The 24783-nt window shown below is 39.9% G+C and overlaps 2 protein-coding genes and 1 pseudogene across 5 annotated transcripts; 2 read left to right on the top strand and 1 right to left on the bottom strand.

Moving 5' to 3' along the window:
- Positions 1–345: 345 nt before the first annotated feature.
- On the bottom strand, positions 346–6529 carry LOC143858600 (uncharacterized). Of its 4 annotated transcripts, none has more exons than XM_077369283.1 (12): positions 6390–6529; positions 6249–6296; positions 6086–6137; positions 5873–5946; positions 5243–5373; positions 5058–5151; positions 4832–4942; positions 4023–4453; positions 2790–3914; positions 1907–2032; positions 999–1066; positions 346–686 (listed from the first exon to the last, which is right to left on the bottom strand). In XM_077369283.1, exons 1-12 carry the CDS (start codon positions 6412–6414, stop codon positions 683–685), a joined length of 2289 nt encoding a protein of 762 aa, XP_077225398.1. In that variant the 5' UTR covers positions 6415–6529; the 3' UTR covers positions 346–682. The 4 variants fall into 4 exon arrangements, with proteins under 4 accessions (XP_077225398.1, XP_077225399.1, XP_077225400.1 ...); XM_077369284.1 differs by having other exon boundaries at positions 5061–5151; XM_077369285.1 differs by lacking the exon at positions 1907–2032.
- Positions 6530–8529: 2000 nt separating this feature from the next.
- Positions 8530–21125, top strand: LOC143858730 (DEAD-box ATP-dependent RNA helicase 20-like). Its single transcript, XM_077369446.1, has 10 exons — positions 8530–8799; positions 8883–9142; positions 16493–16672; positions 16783–16944; positions 17050–17204; positions 19774–19866; positions 19958–20043; positions 20130–20356; positions 20441–20674; positions 20804–21125. The coding sequence occupies exons 1-10, from the start codon at positions 8744–8746 to the stop codon at positions 20863–20865; spliced, it is 1515 nt and encodes a 504-aa protein (XP_077225561.1). The 5' UTR covers positions 8530–8743; the 3' UTR covers positions 20866–21125.
- Positions 21126–23241: 2116 nt separating this feature from the next.
- LOC143858515 (zinc finger protein ZAT2 pseudogene) lies at positions 23242–24517 on the top strand (annotated as a pseudogene).
- The last annotated feature ends 266 nt before the right edge of the window (positions 24518–24783 follow it).

Here is a 24783-nt window from a genome sequence, read left to right as displayed (position 1 = left end):
CATTGGATATTCTCAATTTGAATTAAAATGGAATTTCAATTAGGATCTTCTATGCAGCTATTCCGACACTATAATTAGTATTCCATATTAGTGAAACTACAAGAAGGCAAAGATATTGAACAGATACTTGGCAATAGGCAGAGGTAAGAATAAGGATCCTTTCAGATATTCTACAAAAATATCAGCGAATTTTAAACATTTTATTTCCTGATTAAACAATCTACCCCTTGACAAAGATCTATTATAATTGAAGACCAGCTGCACCGTGAAGTCCTCAAATGATTTCTAATTGTAAGCATGCACTTATAAGAGAATTAAATAATTATATTTATTTCGGTGCCATCATTTCATCTCAAACTTGGTATTTATTTACTTGTCAAAAGAATATTTACAGTTAAAAGTTCTTGAAACTCAGGATGGCATTTACAACAGTAGCCAGAGTAATCCAATCCTGCAAGGGTAGTTCACTTGCACGTTTTGGGCTAAGAAAATTTAGTTAATTCAGAAAAATAATATACAATGAAGGAAAAATCATTAACTTCTTTCTTCAGTGGGAAAGTGGTAAACTAACCCACAACCTTACATACGACATTTAGATCAATGATCACTAATGGCAGGAGGGTCAACCAGTATGGTTCGTGCTTCTGCCAATTATAGTTTCAACCTCCATCTCTCACATGCTTTACCTGCCAAATGAGGAAACATAAAAATGTAAAAAACATCAATATCTGTATCACAACTAAGGCACCATTCCTCTCGCCAAACAAATGAAAAATGGCCCTTCACGACAATGTCTTGAGGTCAAGTCTCTTAACTAACAATGGTGTACATGAGTTCTACGCCCCTATATGTACCTTGCCAATTGAAAGAGAGGTTTGCCATTTCACATTGTAATGGAGCATGTGGTTCTTGGATAAAGTAACCTCTGATGGAGCCGAGATTACTACCAAAAAATTAAATTATGAAATAAACAAGTCGTGAAGGAGCTATATAAGGACCTGTTATTTCGTGGTCTGTTGCTGAGAAATAGAGTTCCACATGCCACTATGACCACGACACGTATAACCTGTAACAAAAATTATTATAGACAAATTTGGCATTTTGTCCCTCAGTGACAAAAAAATTAAATAATACAAGTCTACCCTGTATGCATTTCACAATTGTACCTTATACACGTCATTACCAAAGAAGAGTAAAAACTAAACAGAAACCAGAAATACCATTGCTCATAAAAAAGAAAAAAGAGAGTGGACAAGAAGTGAAGCACGAGAAACAGATAGTAATATAATACCATCACAAATAACACAGGCTCGAGGATCTTAACAGCTAAAAGAACTACCTACTGAAATCAAGTAACTACTAATAAGTTATTTGATAATCAAGCAAAAGAAGAGTCTGGCATTATGACCTATACTCCAAGATAGTTGATGTGGTTCCAAGTACGTACTGAAGGGTATTGGTTTTCCAAACAATTGGCATTTAGTTTTCTGGCATTCTATGTTTCACTAGAAACAAGACATATTTAAGTGGATTGTCATTTGTGAGAGAAAAAGACTGAATAAAGTGTCATTTGTAAAATTCACTAAAGGGGAAGATCAATTGGCAAACAATCTTATCAATGTTTCTTAGGAAAGACAATTGGAACATTTCAAAAGCAACCCAGGAATAAAGGCTGTATTCTCCAACTTAATATATACGTTTGTATGTTTCAAATAGCCATTTCTTTCTAGCTAGGATTTATTTCATCATCCTTGTAGTGTCAAGTAATTATTTATCCAATTTTCATATTCCCTTCTAAAACCAATGCAGCATATCCTATTCAATCATCCAGTGAAGTTTCTATAGTGCTCTACCACGCCCAAAAAATGAAAAAACCAAAATGCAATAATACAGTAAGAGAAGCAACCTGTTCAATCAATCCTCCCGCCTTTCCAGGAACACCAATCGAACTTTCAACCTTCGAATTTCTCAAATTATAGGAAGATTCATCATCTTTATACACATCATCATGAATGTCATCACACATCTTACTCTGCATTTGTTTAGAATTACATAATCAAAGTTACAAATGCATGTACATTGTAAAGTAGACAATATAAGCATTCATACAAGCACGAATGGTGAAGGAATTTCAATCTCACAGACAATTTTGCTACTCAAAGAAAAAATATTAGATGATAATTAAAATTATATGAATTTTTGTACAGGGCATAAGCTCTGTGCATGATGAAGTCAATTATCGCTTAAATAAAACAAGAAACTCCTTTCCATGCACAAGGGAGAATCTAGAGAAAACCAATCATGCAAAGTAAATAATGAAATAATTAAGGGAAGGAAAAAATTGATAGATCATTTAGTAGATAATGTGAACACTCAAACACAATCTCCAACATTTGTCACAAGTAGAGAATGAGTTTCAAGTAAAAGATATAAATCATATGGATAGCAATTCAAGCAAATAAAGGGTAACTTTTTTTTCTTCTACAAATTATATGTGAAGACTGAAGAAAATAAAGAAACATAAGATACCACGAGAAACATACATCCCAATAGGTAAAAAATGGTATAGTCCACTAGGTACCTAAAAATAAAACTTCAACTAAAAACAATGAGTGTTCATGGTGATTCTCCAAATTGAATAACTAAATAATAAAGGCTATCAGCTCCAGAATGAAGCTGGGAAAATGATCTCAACTCTTCCAGGCATTCACGGAATGCTATATAACTCTACAAAGTTAATATAAATGCAATACAGTGCAGTGTGAAATTGGGCAAATAGAGCTACAAACCTCTTCTCCATGGGACAAGGCTCTCTCGCTTAGATGTGTGTCTGTAAAGATATTGCAGCCTTCTACAAGATTCCTCACTTGTTTGCTACTAGTTGTAATACACAAATGCCTTGCATCATCTTGGAATATCCATCTACCCAAGCGCTCAAAGGAACAGCGATCTACTTTACAATATTTCAGTGGTTCCAGTTTTTTGTTTGAAGATGCATGGATATTTAGCCTTTCCAAATCTTCTCTACAAGTTCTAAATTCTCTTCCATCTAAAACTTCATTAACAGAAGACTTACATTTGGTATCTACACTTTTATGGACTTCATTTTCTTGATCTTTACTTTTTTCAGTTGAGTTGCTTTCATCATCAGGGTAGTGCATTGGACCCACCTCTTCCAACTGCTCACTTTCCTGAGATGATAGTGCTCCTTCTGAAGTTCCATATGCAGTTTGTGAATCCAAACCAACTGGGCCAAATGTCAAACTAAAGGGCACATAGACACATTTGTGGATTTCATGGTCTTGATCTGTCCTGTTTTTGGTTGAGCTGCTTTCATCAACTGGGTTGTCTATTGCACCCAATCCCTCCAATTCTAATTGCTCGCTTTCCTGAGATGGCGGTTCCCCTTCTGAAGTTTGATACGCAGATTGTACATCCAAACCAACTGGGTCAATTGTCCCATACTCTTTCTTTTCATTGAATTTTCCTATTGATCCCTCAATTGGCTCTAGATCGTTATTTCTCTCTGGTAATTGCGACTCTGCGGCATCTAAAGACTCCGTTTTGATAGGCTTATGGTTTCCCAGATTCAACTTTTTTAAATTCTGGTTGTTCTCAAATCCTAATAGCTGTTTGTCCTTTCCCATAGATTTCCAACTGGTGTCTAAAGAAGAATGCTGCGTTTCTTGTGTTCTCTTAACGTAAAGCAATTGGAAATTTTCCAAGTTTCCTTGTGAGTTTTCCCTTGCGGGACTCCCAACAGAAAAAGAATTATCTCCGGTTCGTCCAGCCTGTTGTGTCGCTTTAGTTTTTTCTGTTTCATCTTGTTCTACATATTGCCCCTTCAAATAACCTTCCATGTCAATCTTGCCCAACTGGGACTTTGTTATTGGGATGATATGAGGTATCTTTCCCTGCTCGCATTCAAGTTTTGTGGATCTCAATCAAGAAAAACAAAGCATCTAAAGCATTCATTATAAACCAACAGAAAATGTATCACATGAAAACTGAGACAGCATTACCTGAGTTATACCACTTTCAAATGCACTTATCATTTTCCTAACATTGGTAGGACTTGTCCCTGGGAAAATCTTTGTTTCAGAACTACAAGCTCTATCTTGTCCTAATCTGCCATAAAAAGAATTTCTATTTTCAATATCTTCTCCCAATGTGGCAGAAAATGGATTGCTATTTTCAGTGTTTTCTACCAATGTAGCAGAAAAGGAAATGTTATTTTCATTAACAACTTCAGTGAGAATGGATTCCGAGCATCCTATCTGATGATCTAAAGCTTCCTGGGGAACGTCAGTAGGTGGTAATTGGGTCTTTAATTTTTCTTCAGAGCTGATGTAATTTTCTTCAGTCAGGTGGACTTCATATTCAGATGATTGTTCAGGGTGTTCTTGAAGTTCTAGTGACAATGGAGCCATCGACAAGTTTCCACTTCCATCTGCAGTATTCAAAATCGATTCGAGGCCCATTAGTGATACAAAAATCATCCTCTTCAACCAAACCCAAATTTAATTTTATGCAGTTGAAGAAAAACAATTGGTGAAAAATTAGTTGAGCTTTATGCAGTTAAACGAGATACATTGGTAACCAAAATTAATTGATTTCCACCCAAGGAAACAAAGAACATTGATTCCTTCTACTATGAAGAGAAAAGACAAGTTCTATAAGCAGAAGACGTTAGCATAATTATTTGATAAAAGGCAATGTATTTATAGCAAAAAATCCAAGCATCCACAATCACATAGACCTTCACTCTAGTAAAATGACTTTCAAGTGAAACATTGAAAATTGAAGTACAAGGAAAATAAATCCTTAACTGGGGTTACTTGCTCTGATTGATCATGCATGGTTCCTTCTCTTTGAATAGGACTGGATGACAATTCCTTCCCTTGATGAACAGGAATTGAAATTGAACCTTCACTGCATTCTTCTGCGAAATTTAAAACTTTTATTAGGACAACTCTTTGCTACTAAGGATGCGAAATGCTGAAAATCAAAAGAAGCTCAAAGTCCAACAGCAAATCACAAGCACAACTCGACACTACCACCAGCGGCAGCATCTTTGGCATTTTCCAAACTTGTATGACTATGAGTCCTCTTGATCAATTCCCCTTGTTTCTTCTTTACCACAGAGTCTCTCTGCCAACAAAACCCAAACACCAGACAAAATTAAATAGAAGCCATCTATTTGCAGATATTTCACAATCAGACACTGTGAAAATAAGCATACCACTTCCATAATCCGCTTGCGTTCTTCTTCATTAAGGATGAACTGCAGTTTCATGCGAACTTGCACACCACCTTCTAGGGGAAACGAATCGTCCCAAGAGCCCTTCTCAACCACAGACATGGTCTGAACATCTGACAAGCAGGATCAACTCTAATTATCATCCACCCATCCATATAAAAATCCAAAAAGGACTAAAACCAACAATCAATTCAAAGTTTCTGTAACGCCCTGAACAACTGTGTAGATATTGTCCGGTTCTAGGCGGCAGCCCTCCCCGGTTTTAAAACGCATCTACACAGGGAATGGGGGTCTACAACATATAACCCAGGAACTTTCTCTCTCCGCTTCCGATGTGGGACTATTACAATCCACCCCCCTTAAAGGGCCCAACGTCCTCGTTGGCACATCGTACTAGAGGAGGTACGGCTCTGATACCATATTTGTAACGCCCCGACCAACCGTGTAGATATTGTCCGGTTCTAGGCCGCAGCCTTCCCCGGTTTTAAAACGCGTCTACACAGGGAATGGGGGTCTACAACATATAACCAGGAACTTTCTCTCTCCGCTTCCGATGCGGGACTATTACAGTTTCAAACCCAAAAAGAAAAGCACTCTCAATCGAAACTGTACCTGTTCGGGATATCTCATTCCCCTCAGCATCACAGAGCGTCACAATCAGATTATCGCGGAGAGTCGTTAATGGGCTGAAGCACACATATAAAAGATTCAAAAAAATCACTACCCAGAACCAGGAGGAAACTGAAAAAATGCCTCTTATTGAATATAAGCAGAATATTGAGAAGAAAAAGAAGACAACAGAAGTGTAAGGAATTTTCTGCTCACAATAAGAATTCACCCTGGTCCCAAGTTTGATATTCCCTCTTCCCCATTGCAACTGCCAAGAATCAGTACGACAATCAGAGTATTCCGAAGAGGAGGGAAAAAAAATGATAAAAAAAATGATAAAAAATATAATCAACACTAACGAAAGGGTAATATTACTTACCCTTCACAGAAACAAGAGAGGATGATGGAGATGGCATCAAGTCCAAAACTGGAATGAATTTAGTCACCACGATTAAGTAAAGATAGCAGAATTCTTCATTTTTAGTTGAAGTTGAATTAGGAAAATAAGAACGTTAAGTACCTGAAACTTGTATGGCACCTGGCATTGGGTTCAGTGATTATGTAAGCCACACTTCTTTGGGGAGAGAGAGAGAGAGAGGGAGGGAGGGAGAGAAGACGAGTGACGATTGGGCCGATTGGCTGTCATTCGTTGCTGTCATGTGTACAATTTAATCCAACTATATTGGATATGTGGACGTTAAATTGAGTGGCCATGAAGATTGTGATGGGACCCAAAAAAAATGACTTGCCTACCAAGGAAATGGTACCTTTGTCTCTTCCAAGTGGTAGCATATTTCACACAGATCAAAATGAAAATTTTATCTCTTTTGCTCCCCTAGAGGTGCAGCTCGGGCCTGGTCGGGTCGGGTCGGGTCGAGGTCAACACTAACCCAGCCCGAGGTAGCATTACCTCAACCCTAATCGGACCCAACTCGAAAGAGTGTCAACTAGACCTCGCAAACAGGTGGGTTGGGTTGGGTTACCCATGGGTTATGCATGTGCGGATCAAATGGGTTGTGTAAAAAATGCCCCCCCTACAGGTCAGCACTTAGGTGACCCACACCCACTGCACGTGGGTTGGGTCATCAACTCGCAGGAAACCTGCAATTTTTTTACAAAGAGTAAGGTTTTTTTTTTTTGGGAAATGATTTCAGCACACCTATATTTTGATTAGACCTGGCAACGGGCGGGCCGGGCCGGGTTTGACCCGGCCTGTACTAGTCCGGATCAAATGGGCCGGGTCAACCCGCAGGTCACCCGGATTTTTGACATAATTTTTTAAGATTTTTTTTAAAATTTATATAGGGATTTGCTAGCCACCTTCTCCAAAGCTACCTTCTCCAATTGCATGATCATGCGCTCTTAGCCCGTTAATGTTGACTTTTTTAGAGTTGCTTATGTGCAAAAAGCAGGAAGTACTATTTGTGCAAAGGTGGCTAGCAATAAATAAAAATTATGCGGTACTAAATTTTATAGAAAAATTACGGCAAAATGGCACCAAAGTAGAAAAAATACGAAAACTATAGCAAAATATGACAATTACGGAAATAACTACTAAGAAAATGAAAGAAATATGACAATTACCGGAAAAGGGTAAATAAAACTTTTTTCCACTTCTCCACGGGCACCCGCGGGTCTTTAAATACTAAAAGACAAGATACATGAGTGCATGTTATCAAAACATGTTTGTGCTTAAATCATTCCTTCCCCCTTTTTCTTTTTTTGTGAATAAGGAAATTATAGCAGCAAAACCCAAGAAGAGACTTAGAAAAAATGCTCGGAATACCCCCCATTGCAAACGAACCCTTGTCCCTCTTATACTAAGTTGCATTTCCTCTTAATTTAGACCGGTCCGTTTATCTTTTTCTTTGATCTCAAGCTTCATATGGATTGCTTCTCAATGAAGTAACACAAAAATGCCCTAGTACCCTCCAAAAGAGATAAATCTCATCTTTTATTTGAAAGCGGTCCTTTATTGCGAGTTAAGAAATGCAGCCAATATCTACTCAAACCAAAAAAAAGAAAGAAAAAAAAAAAGAAAAAACGAAATGCGGGTATCTGCGGATTCACCTAACCCAACCCATGTTTTGGCAGGTTGGGTGACCCGCGTGTCAATTTTGACGGGTCACTCAAATACCAACCCATACCCGCATATTTGCGGGTCACTCAAATCCCAACCCACCCGCATATTTGCGGGTGGGTTGAGTCGACCGCGGGCACATGTCGATTTTGCCAGATCTAGTGTCAACATAACCCAACCCCCCCTTCAATTCTCTCAATCCTAACTCAACCCATCTAACATCTGGTCAAATCCGTGCATCAATGAAATCATGATAAGATTAGGGTGACAATGTTGGGTCGGGTTGCCTGGCCGCAACCCTAACCCAACCTATAGTTAAATAGGTCGTGCTTAAAAAATCATTTTCATCTCGGATGATCCTAGCCCTCCAATCTACAGAGGAACTTATTATGAAAACCACTATAGGTAGGATGGTTGGGATCATCCAATGTAAATGATTTTTGATACACACCTATTTACGTGGTGGCCCATCAAATGGGCGGTTTGGATCATCCTATGATGTAAGCCGTACTATTGCGGGGCTTACACCCCATCGAGAATGCATTTCATATAGCTGAATTAAGTGCTAGGGAGAGGCGAGAGAGTACATTTCATTTTTCATTTCCTTAGTTGTGTAAAGAGAAATCGCAAAAGAACAGAGAGCCCTCTTTCTTCTCCCGGCGAGAAAGAGATCCTATGAGCTGCTCTTCCTTCTTCTCTCCCCCTTTTCTCTATCTTCTCTACTCCCTTCCACATCTCTAATCATCTCTCTCTCTCTCTCTCTCTCTGAGCAGAACAGAGGAAAACACGAAGATATGAGCAGGCACGACAGCAGGTCTGGCGACCCCGGTTCGTACCGGGACAGGAAAAGGTAATTTCTACCCATTTCAGAAAAACCCATGTCCTTGTTCGTTCTAATTTCTCACCCTTGTTATTTTTTTCTTCATTTTTCAGTGATGGAGGGTTTGGTGGAGGTGCGAGCTACAGAAAAGAAGGGAGCCGGAAGGAAGACTCGGAGGGCTTTGGAAGCTCTCTTCCGAAGCAGGATTTTGATGGGTTGACTCCATTTGAGAAGAATTTCTATGTGGAGTCATCTGCAGTGGCATCAATGACCGAGGACGAAGTCGAGGCGTATCGTCTCCGGCGTGAGATCACCGTCGAGGGCCGCGACGTCCCCAAACCCGTCACTGATTTCCAAGTTGTTGGGTTCCCAGGTAATTCAATTCACCTGCCAAAGAAAACCCATTATTATTTTTTTTAATTCCTTTTAGTTGACTATGTGATTGTAATTTTTTCTGAATAAAAGGGAATTTTTCATTCAGTTGGGAGAGCTCATTGTTTAAATAGATATGAGGAGACCCATTAATTTTTTTGTTCATTTTTTGTCAATTTTGAGGTTTGGGAGGCTAGTTTATGTCATTTTTTTTTTAATAAAAGGGAATTTTTCGCTCAGTTGGGAGAGCTCATTAAATGATACTTGGTGCAAGTCTGAAGCCATAGTTCAAATAGATGAAGAAAGTTGGGACAGTTGTGTGACCGGTTGTGGCCTGTTATATGCCTATTAAAAAATTAGAACCACTGGATTTTGTTGGTGTGGTCTGTGAGTGGAGTTGGAGTTCACTACTAACTATGCCTGCTTTAGTGCTAATGGTTTAGGCTCATTGCACAACAAGATGCATTCCATTCAGAGTGTGATATTGCTTATGTTTTGAGGTATAACCATATAACATGGGGGTAAGACCTTAGTTACATGAAGCAGGAATGGAGGACCTAGCGGGAAAGCTGTGTTTCTCAAAAATCATAGGGAGAAGGAACCCCTAGATGCATATGCATTGTTTGTATTAAAGATTTTTTTTTTATATATATTCGGTATGATATGTTAACTAACTTTTATAGAGATTGTTATTGAAACATAGAATATTTTGATTTAAGACATGAAAATATCTACAAATAGAATGACATTGATTGAGTTAGAGGTGGTCGTGATGGGGCCTGAGGCAGTCTTGATGGAACCAAAGAGAAGCCTCTGGCCTTACTGAAGAAGAGAGGAGATTCTGAAGAGGGAGCGAGATTCTTGCTACCAATAGTAGAACTTGAAATCATATTTTTGTATACCTGGATGTTACAAAAGGTGAAAAGGCATATGGATGGATGAGGGGATGAGGGCTACCTGTAGGTTAGAATGGACGGTCCAGTTCTTTGAACCGTGGGCCAATATGTTTCAGAATATGGTACCATTTGGTTTTGTTTAAATTTAATCTCAAATTGTTCAAGCATTGTATGATTCACTATGCCTAGTTGTACCTTTTGGTTTTATTTAAATTTAATCTCAAATTGTTCAAGCATTGTATGATTCACTATGCCTAGTTGTTGGAAGATTGTCCCCCCCCCCCCCCCCCCCCCATGCCCCCGCCCCCGCCCCCGGGAGTGCTGAAACATCACTGAAAAAAGAAAGGAAAAGGAGAGGCCCTACGATCAAGCAAGTGAAGGGATACATCGAGAAGAAAAAAAACAAAGATACACCCGCTCCTCATGGAGGAAGATGATCAAACAACTCTAATATGCCTCTAGCAACACCACAACGCATAAGAGCATCAATCTCTCTATTTGCGGAATGCAAGATATGCTAGAGCGCAGTCACATGTCACCATGCCCCTCCGTTGTGTCCAAAACATCCTCAATAAAATCCACAAACCTCCAAGGATGACTCCTACCGAGCTAAACCTTACAAATAACATTGAGGGTTCGTTCAGTTGCACCTCGGATTTGGAAACGGAAAGGAAAAGAGGTGTGTTTTCCGTGGAAATGACACAAAACGGTCGTTTTGTTGCTGGGATACGGAAGGCGCGCGGAAAGCTCAACAATGACGTGCAATCCGTCGAATCCCAGGTGTCACCCCCTTTCCGTGACCCAAAATCCGTCTAAAACGGTCGGATTTGAAGAATTTTCCACGATAACGAGAGTCTCAGAAAACAAACCCCGACTTAAAAAACAACTGAAGCGGTTCGTCTTCTCCGTTGCCGAGGGTGCGTATTCTCCATCCTTTTGAAAAGCAAGAAGAGAACCGTCTTCTCCATCCTCTTCAAAAGCAAGAAGAGGATTCGCCTTCTCCACTCCTTGCAAAACCAAGAAGAAGGTATTCCTTGTCCCTTGCTCTTCTTTCCCTCTTTTTTTTTTTTTTTTTCCAGATTTGTTCTTGTACGTTTTTAGGTTTGATTTTTTTCCAGTTTTGGGCTTGGATATCTATATTTTAGGGTTTGATCTCATTGTTTTGGGCTTCGATCTTAGAATTTTAGGGGTTTGATCTCTCTATTTTAGGGTCTGATCTCTGTTCGAGGCTTGGATGTATGTATATTTGGGGTTCAATCTCTCTATTTTGAGGGTTTTTTTCTTCTTCTTCTCTAGATTCCAGTTTTTTATTTCTTTTTATTACAGAAATGATGCCTAGATTTAAGGTTTCTTCTTATATTTTTTTGATTCTTGGGTTTTTTTCTTCTTCTTCTTCATAACCGAGGGTTAAGGTTCTTGATTTTGGCATTTTTATCTGTTTTGCTTGTGGGTTTGAATCAGGAGTCTATTTGGCTTATGGGTTGTGTGTTTTTTTTTTTTTTTTTTTTGGTCATTTTTGTATGGGATTTGATTGGGGTGGGCTCTGTTTGGATTGGGGAAATGAATGAAATGGGTTGGAGTTTGTTTGTGTTGGGTAAAAGATGAAATGGATGGTTGGGTGTTCGGTTCAAGTGGTGGGTGAGGGGGGAGAGAAATGGTGTGGTGGGTTTGGTGGAAGATGATGAAAGATTGTGTTGGGGTGTTTCAATTGGGTTATGTTTGATTTTTTGTGAGTTATTTGTCGTCATGTATCTTCCATTCATTTCTTTCTCATAAGTTACAAGGGCTTCTTTCTCATGTCCATTGGTTTTCTTTTCCTTTTCCTGGCAACTGAATGCATATTCCTGCTGTTTCTTTTTCGTTTCCTGGCAACTGAATGCGCACTCCTACTTCTTTCTTAACAATTTCTTTTCCTTTCCATTTCTTTCTGCCACGTCATTTCCTTTTCTTTTTCATTTCCTTCGCGCAACTGAACAGACCCTGAGAGAATTGATATCCACTAAAAGAAAGTCCAGATGGGAGGGGTCGATGAATCAGATACTATGCAAAAGGGCATTGACTTTCACCTCGTTAGAATCCGCCTCATCAATAGGACCCAAGAATACCCATCGAACAACGCTATGAAGGCCCCCAATGCTTGAAAGACTAGGGCTCCCAAAGCTCGAACCGTCGAAGTTAAGCTTTAAGAGAAGCACCTTTGAATTTCGGAAGCACTGCCGCCCAACAAACCACTGAAGAGAAAATATGCTGTTGAATGATGCACACGCCTCTATTGGACCCTTCAAATATCATGCGGTTCTTCTCCTTCCAGATTAACCGCAAAACAACCAAAGCAATCCCCCCTTCCATGCCAGAGAGCAAAGGCCCAGTCATCAACCAGATTCACTACGGGCCTGTTTGGTTTGTAAGAAAGGTCTTTCCACCCTGGAAAGGTATTCTAAGGAAAACCTTTTATTTTCCTTTCCTTTCCAAGAAAGTCCGTTGTCGTTTGGTACAACAAAGTACAAACATGGAAGAGAAAGCCTTTTTCTAGAAAGATATTCCTCTCGTTTGGATGCATGCTGTTGGAAATGAAATAAGAGCAAATAAGAACATAATTTCCTCGGTTATCATTTGCCAAAGTCTCAGCTTCAGGTATAGCCACTCGTGTTGCCGTTCGAGAGATGTTCCATTGTTTTCCCCAGCCACCCGGATAGCTTCCAAAGTTGCCTCATCCTTTGAGGCTTGCTGGACACTTCTTGCAGAAGGGCCATCACCAAGTCTAACAGCCAGGTCCCATATCCCAAGCTCTCCTATTGCCAACCTGATCACCATCATGATCTATTCTAGGTATTCTACCATCATTTTAAACACCATCCGGAGCCCTTCTAGAGCTTACATGGCCATTTATTGAAGCTCCGTATCCATAAGAATCCCATACTTCAGAAACATCTGACCTCCAAGGCGGATCTCTTCCCCTCCTGAAACAATGCCCTCAGGCGAGAGCTACCGTTCTGCAACTGGAATCCTCCCATCACTACCTCTGCCCAACTTGGAGCTAGAGTAGTCGGGGAGACCATTATACTTTCTCAAATGCCTACCTGAGGATTCTTAAAAAATTTATGGAGAAAGAAGGGATTCCGTAGCACAAAAGCAAGGGAAGAGAAGACTAAAGATGTGCATTGTCAATTATATCCCTTTGGTACAATTCTCATGTTTTTTTTTTTTTTTTGAACGGTGGCAGATATCATTAAAAAGAGGGCGATTGAGTAAGTACACCCCAAGGAAAAACATTAGAGACCAAAAATACAAGGCACAAGAAGAAAAAATTACACCCCACTTATGGAGGAAGGAAATCAAAGAGCTCTAGACTCTGTTTGTCCACTCCCTGCCTAGCTAATCTATCTGCAGTCACATTTGCCGATCTTCTTACATGCATGAATGGTAAGGAAACACCATTCAGCCTAGCACATATCTCATAAATTTTTTTAGCAAATCTCCTAGGGGGGACAGAAGAGCCTCTAAGCCATCTAATGCCATTGAGAGAGTCTCCCTCTATTATTACTTTATCCACAAGGTCCCTATGAAGATGAATAATCCCCTGGCGAGCAGCTCTAACTTCCGCTTCGCTGCATCTGTTACCCCAATAGATCCAGAAAAGGCCCAAATGACTTCGCCCCTGTAATCCCTTAGAACACCACCTATACCTGCTGGCCCTGGATTTATGATACTAGACCCATCAAAATTGAGCTTCAGCAAGCCTTGAGATGGGACCTGCCACTGTTGAACAATAGAGGGTCTATTCTCTGTACTGAAACAAATCTCCTTGCATCTTTAATGAAGAGAAAGTGCGACGATTTAGAGACTCCCTCAAAAACTCTATCTTTCATTTTATTCCATAGAACCCACATTGTAGCTAGAAGAAATAAAGACCAAAGAACTTTCCCTCTTTTCTTCCATGGGACCATTGACCAATTTTCGAAAAACCCTTGAATAGAGGATGGGAATACCCATGAGATACCAAATCTGGACAGGATGCCACTCCACACCTCTCTACCCTCACTGCAATGCATAAAAATATGATCCACGGATTCCCCAACCGCTATGTATAGTGCACAATGGTTAACTATCAACATCGTGCGACGTCTAAGAAAGTCCACCGTCTGGATCCGGTTTCGCATAGCACAAACGCTGAAAGTACAATTCTCATGTTTTGTCATCTATAGCCCCATCTAGAATTTGCTCCACTTTATAAACCTACTTACAAGTTACAACTAACAACAATCTTGTCAATTGCTTTATCTATAATCTACATTTTTTTTACGAAGATGACATATTTTATTAATGAAAAAGATTGCATATGCACATCCACAATCAAAAGCTGCACAACATACAACAGAGTTACCTATCAACTAAGTGTTCGCACTCCTTGAGATGTGCAAAAAAGCAATCTCCCTACCCTGACCCTCTCGTGAATATCATCAATATATCTTGCGAGACACCACGTTCCTATTATGTCCTCATTCACCCAGGATGCGACATTTGAAGAATTTTCCTCGAACTCCATTCTTCCATCCATATGGCTAGTAAAAATGTTGATTGGTAGCTCTGCATAGCCCTGTAGCCCTGATCTCTTCCTCAGACGAATCCGTATGACTAATTGGCCATGTGAAGGAATAAAGGATCCGGACTTTGCTATCATGAAAAACTTCACCAGTGCCAGATGATCTGGGGTTTCAAACCATCACGATTGTCTTCCAATTCTTAAGAATTTGATCAAGAGGACTCATAGTTATACACGTTTGGAAAATGCCAAAGATGCTGTCACTGGTGGTAATGTCGAGTTGTACCTGTGATTTCCTTTTGGACTTCAAGCTTCTTTTTATTTTTAGCATTGCTCAGGATTAGTAGTGTTAAAGTATAAAAGAATAAATAACGCCTTCTCCATCAGCTTAAGCGTTTGGAGTTACTGGTTGTTTCTCATGGTATCAGAGCCAAAGGTCCTGAGTTCAAACCTCCTTGATAGCAAAAATCCACATGCAATGGCCAAACCCAAAAGACGGGTCACATGTGCCACGTGCAGACCAACCCAAAGAAAGAGGGGCCACACATGAGGGGGAGAGTTAGTGTAAAAGAATAAATAACGCCTTCTCCAATAGCTTAAGCTTTTGGAGTTATTGGCTGTTTAACAAGTAGCAAAGATTTGTCTGAATAAAGTTTTAAATTTCTCAGAAGAATACATCGAAAGTTCAATTTCCAATCCTGTTCATCAAGGGAAGGAATTGCCATCTAGGCCTGTAACTAGAGAAGGAACCATATATGATCAATCAGAGCAAGTAACCCCAGTTAAGGATACCTCGAAAGTTCATTTCTCAGAAGTTTAACAAGTAGCAAATATTTGTCTAAATAAAGTTTTAAAGTTCTCAAAAGAATACATCGAAAGTTCAATTTCCAATCCTGTCCATCGAGGGAAGGAATTGCCATCTAGTCCTGTGACTAGAGAAGGAACCATATATGATCAATCAGAGCAAGTAACCCCAGTTAAGGATTTATTTTCCTTGCCACTTCAATTTTCAGTGTTTCACTTGAAAGTCATCTTACTAGAGTGCAGGGCTATGTGATTGTGGATGCTTGGATATTTGTTATAAATACATTACCTTTTATCAAATAATTATGCTAAAGTTTTCTGTTTATAGAACTTGTCTTTCCTCCTCAAAGTAGAAGGAATCAGTGTTTATCCATTTAACATCTATCGTGCACATATTTCGGGAATGCAACACTTGAGCTGTTCTGTTGGCAAAATTTTCAGAATCTTGTGCGCAATTAAAGGTGTGAGACCCTCTGATTAATAATAATAAGGGGTCATTTGGATACACTGATTTTAGAATCCAGGTTTTAGTTTGAAAACATTGTAAAGAGGGTTCATGATCAAGCTGTTGTATGCTGCCCTGCCCTGTAAAAAATTCAGGTTTAAAAATTCTCTCCCCAATCGTGAGATTTCTAAAACCTGGAAACATGGGACGATTTCCTGCTCTCTTGCTGTAGGAAAGAAGGGCGAGAAATCAGAAAACGACGGCCGGTCTCTTTCTTCTCTCGTCTCCCATCTACAATGTTGAGGAAATCCTAGATTCTAAAATCCGCGTATCCAAACGGCCCCTAAATGTTCATAAAAAAGCAAAGTAGGACTTGTGGGAATTTAGGCTATAAAAAGAAAAGACAACTAGCTTTGGATTTTCACGACATTAAAATAAAAATAAGCAAGAAATATTTTCTCAAAATCTTGGAAAATGAATAATTTCCTGGTAAAAAAAATTAAATTTAACCTTTTCTTTTTAAATTGCTTGTTTGAAAATAAAAAAGAAAGATGATTTAATTTGTCTTAAAAAAATGAGGCGTACTTCTGTAATGCGGTCTTTTCCTTTGAACTTTTTTACTTTCTTGGAAGAGTGATGTTTTTACATTTTTCTTGACAACAGATTATGTCATGCAAGAAGTTCTGAGAGCTGGTTTTGTTGAACCTACTCCTATCCAAGCTCAAGGCTGGCCAATGGCTTTAAAGGGTCGCGATCTCATTGGCATTGCAGAAACAGGATCGGGAAAGACACTTGCCTATTTATTGCCTGCCATTGTCCATGTCAACGCTCAGCCATTTTTAGGTGCAAATGTTGATTCTTTTACATCCCTGAATGCAATTGTTGAATAATCTATGTTTTTTACATCAGTTGGGTGGACTTTATGTTGTGTTTAACTTTGACCTATGTTTCAGCTCCTGGTGATGGCCCGATCGTTTTAGTTTTAGCTCCGACTCGTGAACTTGCTGTTCAGATACAACAAGAAACCACTAAATTTGGGGCATCATCAAAGCTAAAGAATACATGTGTATATGGTGGAGTTCCAAAGGGACCACAAGTTCGTGATCTCCAAAAAGGTAGATGGTGCTAAAGTGAAAAATAATTATATTGTTATAGAACATATTCAAGAATTGAATGACTTGGGATGGAAAATGCTTTATGTTTCATGCTGTCTGAATCAGGCGTTGAAATTGTTATTGCTACACCTGGACGGCTGATTGATATGTTAGAATCACATCATACAAACTTGCGGAGAGTAACATACCTAGTTTTGGATGAGGCAGACAGAATGCTAGACATGGGTTTTGAACCTCAAATTCGGAAAATTATTTCTCAGGTACTTTTTATGGTATTATTTCTCAGATACTCATATGGTTCTTTTTCCTTTATCCATGCAAAATATCATTTTGGTTTTACTCGGGTCTTTTTTGGAATTTTAGGGTGCATTTTAGGAAAAAAACACTGTACGGTGCTCTCTTTGTTGGATGTTTTGTTTATTTTCTTTGTTGCAGTTATAAGATATCCCTACTGTCATGTCAATTAGAATTTTCAAATGGGATTATACAGCTTTACCAGTTCACTTTATCTGGTTTCATGTAAACTTGAGAAAATTTTGGTTGCATAGTCTAAGACTCTGAGTCAGATAACAAGAATCTTCAGAAGATTAAAAATGCATGACTGCTTGGACTTGGAAAGTGTTTCTTCTGTTGTACAGAGCCTTAAAACCAGCTTCAAATACCCCCATCTCAGGATGAAAACATAATTAATTTAGAATCTGTATTGTATTTCCTGAAATGATACGGTTAGAATTTCTACTTAGAGGGTCAATTTTGTTTCTGTTTTCTTTTAATGATAAATAAAAGGTGGCTACAAACGCTCATAGACCGAGCTGGTGACAAGCGAAAATGCAAGAAAAAACAACACAGGCAAACTATGGCTTTGACAGAATTGGGAAGTAAATGGGGGAGATAAGGGCAGGTCCAGAGACTCCTCCTTAGCTAAGTAATATGCTTCCTCGTTGGTGGACCAACGGGAATGCTGAAAAGAAATTCTGTGCCCCTCCAACTGGTCCATGATCTCATTGAATTAGTCTGCAAATTGCTAAGGAAAGCGTTTGTTGACCTGAATCTACTTGGCAACTTTTTTGGAATCACCCTCTACAGTGGAGAGCTCCTAATGATTCGAGTCCCAAAAATTGATACCCCACTTAAGCGCCAAAACCTCTGCCTCATTAGAATCTTTAGAACCAATATTGAACCATAGAGTTCCTACAGAAAAAAATGGTACGAAATTATATCCCCTCCCTAAGTGTACAGGAATTCCGCACGCTCACATCTCTATTCACTACAACCCTGGAGAGGCGAGGATGTAGCACCTTGTGAGGCTGGTCGTTACACCAATGGTCATGCCATAATCCGATCCTGTCTCTCACTCTGACCCTGAATGCCTTTTCTAAAGACATCCTCTGCATGGAAAAATCTCTCCAAACTCTGAACCGGGAGAGCCTAAATATGCCACCCGCCAACCACCCTCCAGTCCTTGCTGCACTTCCTATTGACAATGTTGACAACAAAACTTGTGTTTTCTTAACTTGTACAACTATTGTAAATTAAACCTACCTTTATCATGCTCAAGCATGATTGGTGTAAAAATTTAATATTTATTAGAGAGCAATCTTAAGCATGGTTGGTTTGAAAATTTAGTATTTATTTGGAAACAATGCCATGTGTTAACTAACCAACTTCTCCAAAAGCTTAAGCTGTTAGAGAAAGGCATTATTTATCTTTTATACTCTAACACTCCCCCGCACGTGTGGCCCACTTGGCAAACATGTGGTCCCACGTTTGGCTGACCATCGCATGTGGATTTTTTTGCTATCCGGGAGGTTTGAACTTGAGACCTTTGGCTCTGATACCGTGTTAACTAACCAACTTCTCCAAAAGCTTAAGCTGTTAGAGAAAGGCGTTATTTATCTTTTATACTCTAACACCATGAACTGTTCCTTTCCTGATGTGTTGAATTCTATATGATCACCAAATTTCTATTTATAGTATTCATGATATTGAAGCCATCTTAACCTTATTGCGTTGCAGACGACCCATAGAAAGTTTGAGTTCTCCATTTCTTTAAGTTGGAGTATTCATGGAGATGTATGGTTGTGGGGTTGATGCCGGACCTAGATATGAGTTCTTAGACTCTTAGGCAAATTTTCATTTCAGTCATCTAATATTTGTTTATTAAAGGATAGGAATATTTTGGAGGGGGATGGTATAGGGTATAGAGATCCTTAAAGTTAGGCAAGACACATGTGCCAGTCTGTTGTATAAATATAATAAGGGAAATGATATCAGCACAACCATGTTACCATGTTTTAATAGTTGCACTGTCCAGGTTGTCTTTTCTTTTCTAATAAGCTTGTGAGAGCTTTTTGGGAACTGTAATGACCTTTTGACAGCTCTTGAAATACTAAAAGACCAGATGCTTTAGTGGAAATATCAAAACTGGGTAGTGCTGATATCATTTATTTCATCTCTTAATTCTCTGGAATCGTCGTAGCAGCTTTCTTTCGCTTCTAAAATTTATTTCTTCTCTTCTTGCAAAATATTTATTGCTTACATTGTGTTAAGTTATTTTTTTGCCCATATGCTGAATGTGTATTGAAAACTAGATTTCGTTGATCCAATTGTGCATTTTGTGCAATGTTTACCCAAAGTCAGGGAAGTAAAACCAGAATGAATGGAGGCTGGCTTGCATCTCGATATAAAACTGAACATGCTAACTTAATCTGTTTATAAGAGTAGCATCAAGTTTGCAAACACTGGCCACAAATTTTTGTATATACAGCCAGATCATATACACCCAGATTGTTCTTAAAAGCTTGTTCTTACAAGCTATCTTTTTTGTAGATTCGCCCAGATCGTCAAACTCTATATTGGAGCGCAACTTGGCCCAAGGAGGTTGAACAACTTGCAAGGCAATTCCTCTACAACCCATACAAGGTAAAGGATGATCAACCTTCAAATTTCATCAATTCCAACCATGATTCAGTCTATAGCACAATTGACGGGATCATCCCCTGACTCGGCACAGGTGGTTATCGGTTCCATAGATTTGAAAGCTAATCATGCAATTCGGCAGCATGTAGAGATTGTTTCAGAGAATCAGAAATATAACAAGTAAGAGTTCATATCCTTTAGCCATAGCCATTATCTTTGCCGGGCAATTAATAGATGCAAAAGCCTACTGACTATATCAATGTCAGATTGGTAAAGCTTCTTGAGGATATCATGGACGGGAGCCGGATTTTGATCTTCATGGACACCAAGAAAGGATGTGACCAAATCACAAGGCAGTTGCGAATGGATGGCTGGCCCGCCCTCTCAATCCATGGAGATAAAAGTCAAGCAGAAAGAGATTGGGTCCTCTCAGAATTCAAAGCTGGCAAAAGTCCAATAATGACGGCTACCGATGTCGCCGCTCGTGGTTTGGGTATGCATATGAACAAATCTGTCTTTTTATAGCCATTCTCACGCGAGTGAACATTTCCTCATTCATTTAATTTGATGTTGGCAGACGTGAAGGATGTGATGTATGTCATCAACTATGATTTTCCTGGATCGTTAGAGGATTATGTCCACCGTATAGGTCGAACGGGTCGTGCTGGGGCGAAGGGAACAGCATATACTTTCTTTACGGCCGCAAATGCTAGATTTGCGAAGGAGCTTATTGGAATCCTCGAGGAAGCTGGGCAGACTGTGAGTTCTCAACTGGCTGCAATGGGGCGTGGTGCTCCTCCAGTCCCATCGGGTTAGTCCTCTGATCTGCCTCTTTTGAAATCAGTTTAAGTATCATTTGTAAGTTTTGATTTCAGTTTATGTATTAGTATCATTTGTAATGAGCGGAATTTTGTTTTCGTGCACTGTTTGTTTTGATCAGGTCATGGTGGTTTCCGTGATCGTGGAAGGGGCTTAGGCGGCGGGCGTCCATGGAGCAAATAGATAGAATGAGGGGAGGGGTAAAAATCTCCATTAACAAAAGGAGCTCATCACTGCAATCAAAGGGGCATGTAATTTTCACTTTTATGCATTTTTGGTCAGTGACTTTGATATCTTGGGAAAACTTGTTTGGCAAGAGGGTTATGTATTTCGTTGGTTGCATTGGAGGCTGTAGAATGGTATATGCACTTTGTAAGATAGACGAGGTCCACCTCACCTCTTACAGTTTCAATGAAGAGAGGGAACTGACCTCATTTTTTCAATCCCGTCAGCATATGAGTGAATTGAACTGAGTATCACTGAGTCCTTGTGAGCACCCAAAAATTGTTTTCTACCATTGATTGTGTACGAAGAGTTGAGGAGATCGTGTTCGGTGGTAGAACAAACTTCCTCTTCATCCTAGTAAGAAATATCAATATCATGCAGGCCCTGCTGCCAATAATAATTTCTCCAATAATTTATTCTTTTTTTGATCTGTTCTTGATTTTTTTGCCTTTGCTACTGTCCTAAGTCAGGACAGCCTAGGTATGAGACTAGGTTGACCCAGTCTAGTATCCGGCAGGTTTAAATGGCCTAGCCTAATGCGTACCATCATGTTTGGGGCTTTTAGTGTATTGGTTAGACGCTAGCATTTGGTATCAGAGTAGTTACCAAGTCATGCGTTCGAGTCACGAAAGAGGCGACGGCCGACCTGTGAAAAGGGGGACCTGCGGCTGTGAAAAGGGCTACCTAAAAAGTAAAAGGCGCCACAGCTATTTTAAAACTAAACTTCAATGTATCTAGTATGGGAAAACCGTGTCCTGCTGACATTGGAGGACTATTGCGAGATGAGGAAGGGAGAGTAATATGGGCATTTAGGGGTCCGATTGGGCTGGCAGACACTATTGAAGCAGGAGGTGCGTGTCATTCTTGAAGGACTTAAAAGCTTCAGGGTGTGGATTTGAATAAGCTAGTGATGAAGGGAGATTCTCTTAACGTCGTCAGATGGTTAAGTGGTGCACATAATCCCCCTTGAGATTTGCAGCTCTATTTGATGAAATCCAAGATAGATTGGGGTCGGCATCGGTGGCTTTCACCCATGTCAGACGATCAGCAAATGGGGAGGCTGACAAATTGGCGAGAGAGGGAGCATATTGAGAGGGTTTAGAATTATTTGATTTTCTTCCTCCTTAGTTGTATTGATCTGACAATTCAGATCTTCAGAAAGATTCTCATTGTATCCTTGAGTTCTTCTCCATCTTTCCTCTTTTAATGAAATCTTTTTACCATTAAAAAAAGGCGCTACAGAGTGGGCCGCAAGGACAGCGGATGTGGAAGCGTGATCGAATGTTACAGTCCGGAGTGGGGTCTACCTGCGTATGGGACTACATGAGACCAATCCTAGTATGAGACAATGTTTAAAGGGCCCAGCCTAACACATTCCTTCAACTCTTTGGCTTTTAGCCTATTGGTTAAGGTACCTAACAATGTTTTAGGAAGATTTGGTTTTGTTGCTTTTGATTTATTTCTTCATTTTTTGTTTCTTTAAAAGCAATTAGTTCTCTCCTCCATCAAATCTCATTAGGGTCTCTCTGTTTCCATGACATACATATTCTATGTTAGGGAAAAAAACCTGAATGATTTGAATAAAGGAGTTGTGGGTGACATCTAGTTCTACATCAGAAGCATTTCTGCAACTCCAGGATTTTGGAGCTCCCCAATTTACCATAGGAAAAATTGCCAATGGGGGACACCAAAATACAAGAATTGTGAACGGGGGACACACTTTTGAAAAATTGTTAGAGAGGGACGAAATGGGGTTATCAAGTCTCTAAAATGGGATTATCAACCCTCTAAATGGGGTTATCAAACTCTCAAAAGGGGGTTATCAACCCCCTTTAACAATTTTTCAAAATTGTGTCCCCTGTTCACAATTCTTGTATTTTGGTGTCCCCCATTGGCAATTTTTCCTTTCCCATGTACTTTACAATCCAATGGTTGTGATCATCCATGTCGTGGGCCCCAGCGAGGCAGCAACCCTGAAGCATGGTATAGCAGCACGTTGATTTGACAAACATCTTAATAAGTTTCAGCCGTTGGATATGATCCATCCATTGTACTATTGTAGGTCTCACCACAATGAACGTTTTTTGGTAGCCATTTTTAGGGATATGATATATTTCCTCCCTTTTCTTCCCTGGTACAGCCCCTAGTAGGGTAAAAGATTAGTCATAAATACACCAGAGTGGGGCTGTTCCAGGGAAGAAAAGGCATCAAATATGTCATTTCCGTTTTTCTTATTGCATTTTATCTTGTGGCGCCATTCATAACTGAAAATAACCGTATGAATTCAAAACCACCCACGAGAAGAAAATAACCGCCCAAACTACATGGTGGAAACGAGTCTTCACATTGTTAAGCTCTCTAAACTCATCCTGATCCGTACACATGAACACCCCAAATTCCCCAAGTTCTTCATCTAGGCCGCAAAGCTTTGAAAGCCTCATAATCGCCGGAGATAACACCGGTGACCGGATTGATGGCCGGAGAAAGAGGCGGTCAAAGCTCGGCCGACATGGTGATCCCGGCCCAAGTGATTCCGCTGGTTGGAAGCCGAGAAGTTCCAAGAAACCCAATGCCGCCTTGACGGGTGCGAAGATCACACGCCCGTGTAGCGAATGTGGGAAAAGATTTTGGTCTTTGAAGGCTTTGTTTGGACATATGAGGTGTCACCCGGAACGCCAATGGCGTGGGATTAACCCCCCACCTAATTTCCGCCGGCCGGTCTCGGTTGAGAATCAGCCCCCTTCTCCGATTCCCAAATTAACTGATGAGGATCACGAGGCTGCAACATGTCTTGTAATGCTCGCGAATGGGGTCACGACAAGCGATATGTCGCATTTTTGGGTGGATAGATGCTTGCCGGAATCCGGCGACTCTTTTTGGGAGCCGTCGGAGACAGCCGATGCTGCCGATGTGGGCCGATTAGAGACTTTGAATTGTCGGTTCGAGTGTTCGAGTTGTAAGAGGGTGTTTGGGTCCCACCAGGCACTAGGAGGGCACAGGGCTAGTCATAAGAATGTCAAGGGTTGTTACGCCATTGCGAGGAAAGAAGGAGAAGATGAAGATGGTGGTGGTGAAAGAGGGGAAGGGAAGGTTAAGGTGAGTGAAGAGAACATGGTGATGGGTTTGGAGCACAAATGTAGCATTTGTTTGAGGGTTTTCTCTAGTGGTCAAGCCCTTGGTGGGCACAAGAGGTTTCATTGGGAGAAAGGAGATGAATATGGGCTGAGTTGTTCTTCCACAACAAAGGGTTGTGGTTTGGACTTGAACTTGCCTGCCCCAGTAGAGAATGAAGAGTCTTCTTCTTCTGACCTTGTTTTGGATCTAAGGTTAGGGATTTGAGGGCTCTTGAACTTCTTCTAGCTTGAATTTTCATGGTTTTCATTTTGCTTCTCTCTATGGAGGATGTATGGGTATTTGGGTCTGCTTATGACATTGCTTTAGCTTTGATTCTAACTGTCTCTATGATATATTGATTTGGCCAAGATGGTTTTCCTACACTGTGTCCACAAATGGTAGACAAAAAATCATAGGTCTTTGTAATTTGAAAAAGGGAATTGAAGTGGGTTGTGACTTGCGACTATACTTTCTTCATAATTGATAAATAATTGGATTACTTGACAGTAGTGAACCTCTTGCCTTTTCTTTTATTTTCTTTATGGTAAGATTATTTCACCACATGCCTCTTCTTTTATTTTCTTTGGCGTTTAAGATTATTGTTAAGTTCTTCCTGTAGAATTATGCCTTTGTTGGATTTATTGTTCAGTTTGAAGATATGTGAGCAGATTTTGCTTGCCTGCAAGATTGCGTAGAATTGTAGCAGACACTAGTGTTAACTTATTTGCTTTCTTTTGGGGAATAATGCAACAAGATGCACCA

The sequence above is a fragment of the Tasmannia lanceolata genome, unplaced genomic scaffold (assembly GCF_043159265.1).
Source record: "Tasmannia lanceolata isolate RefF3 unplaced genomic scaffold, GAP_Taslan_0.1 ptg000026l, whole genome shotgun sequence".
NCBI classification, from domain to species: Eukaryota; Viridiplantae; Streptophyta; class Magnoliopsida; order Canellales; family Winteraceae; genus Tasmannia; species Tasmannia lanceolata.
The sequence above is the reverse complement of the archived record's forward strand: the minus strand, read 5'-3'. Positions and strand labels throughout refer to the sequence as shown.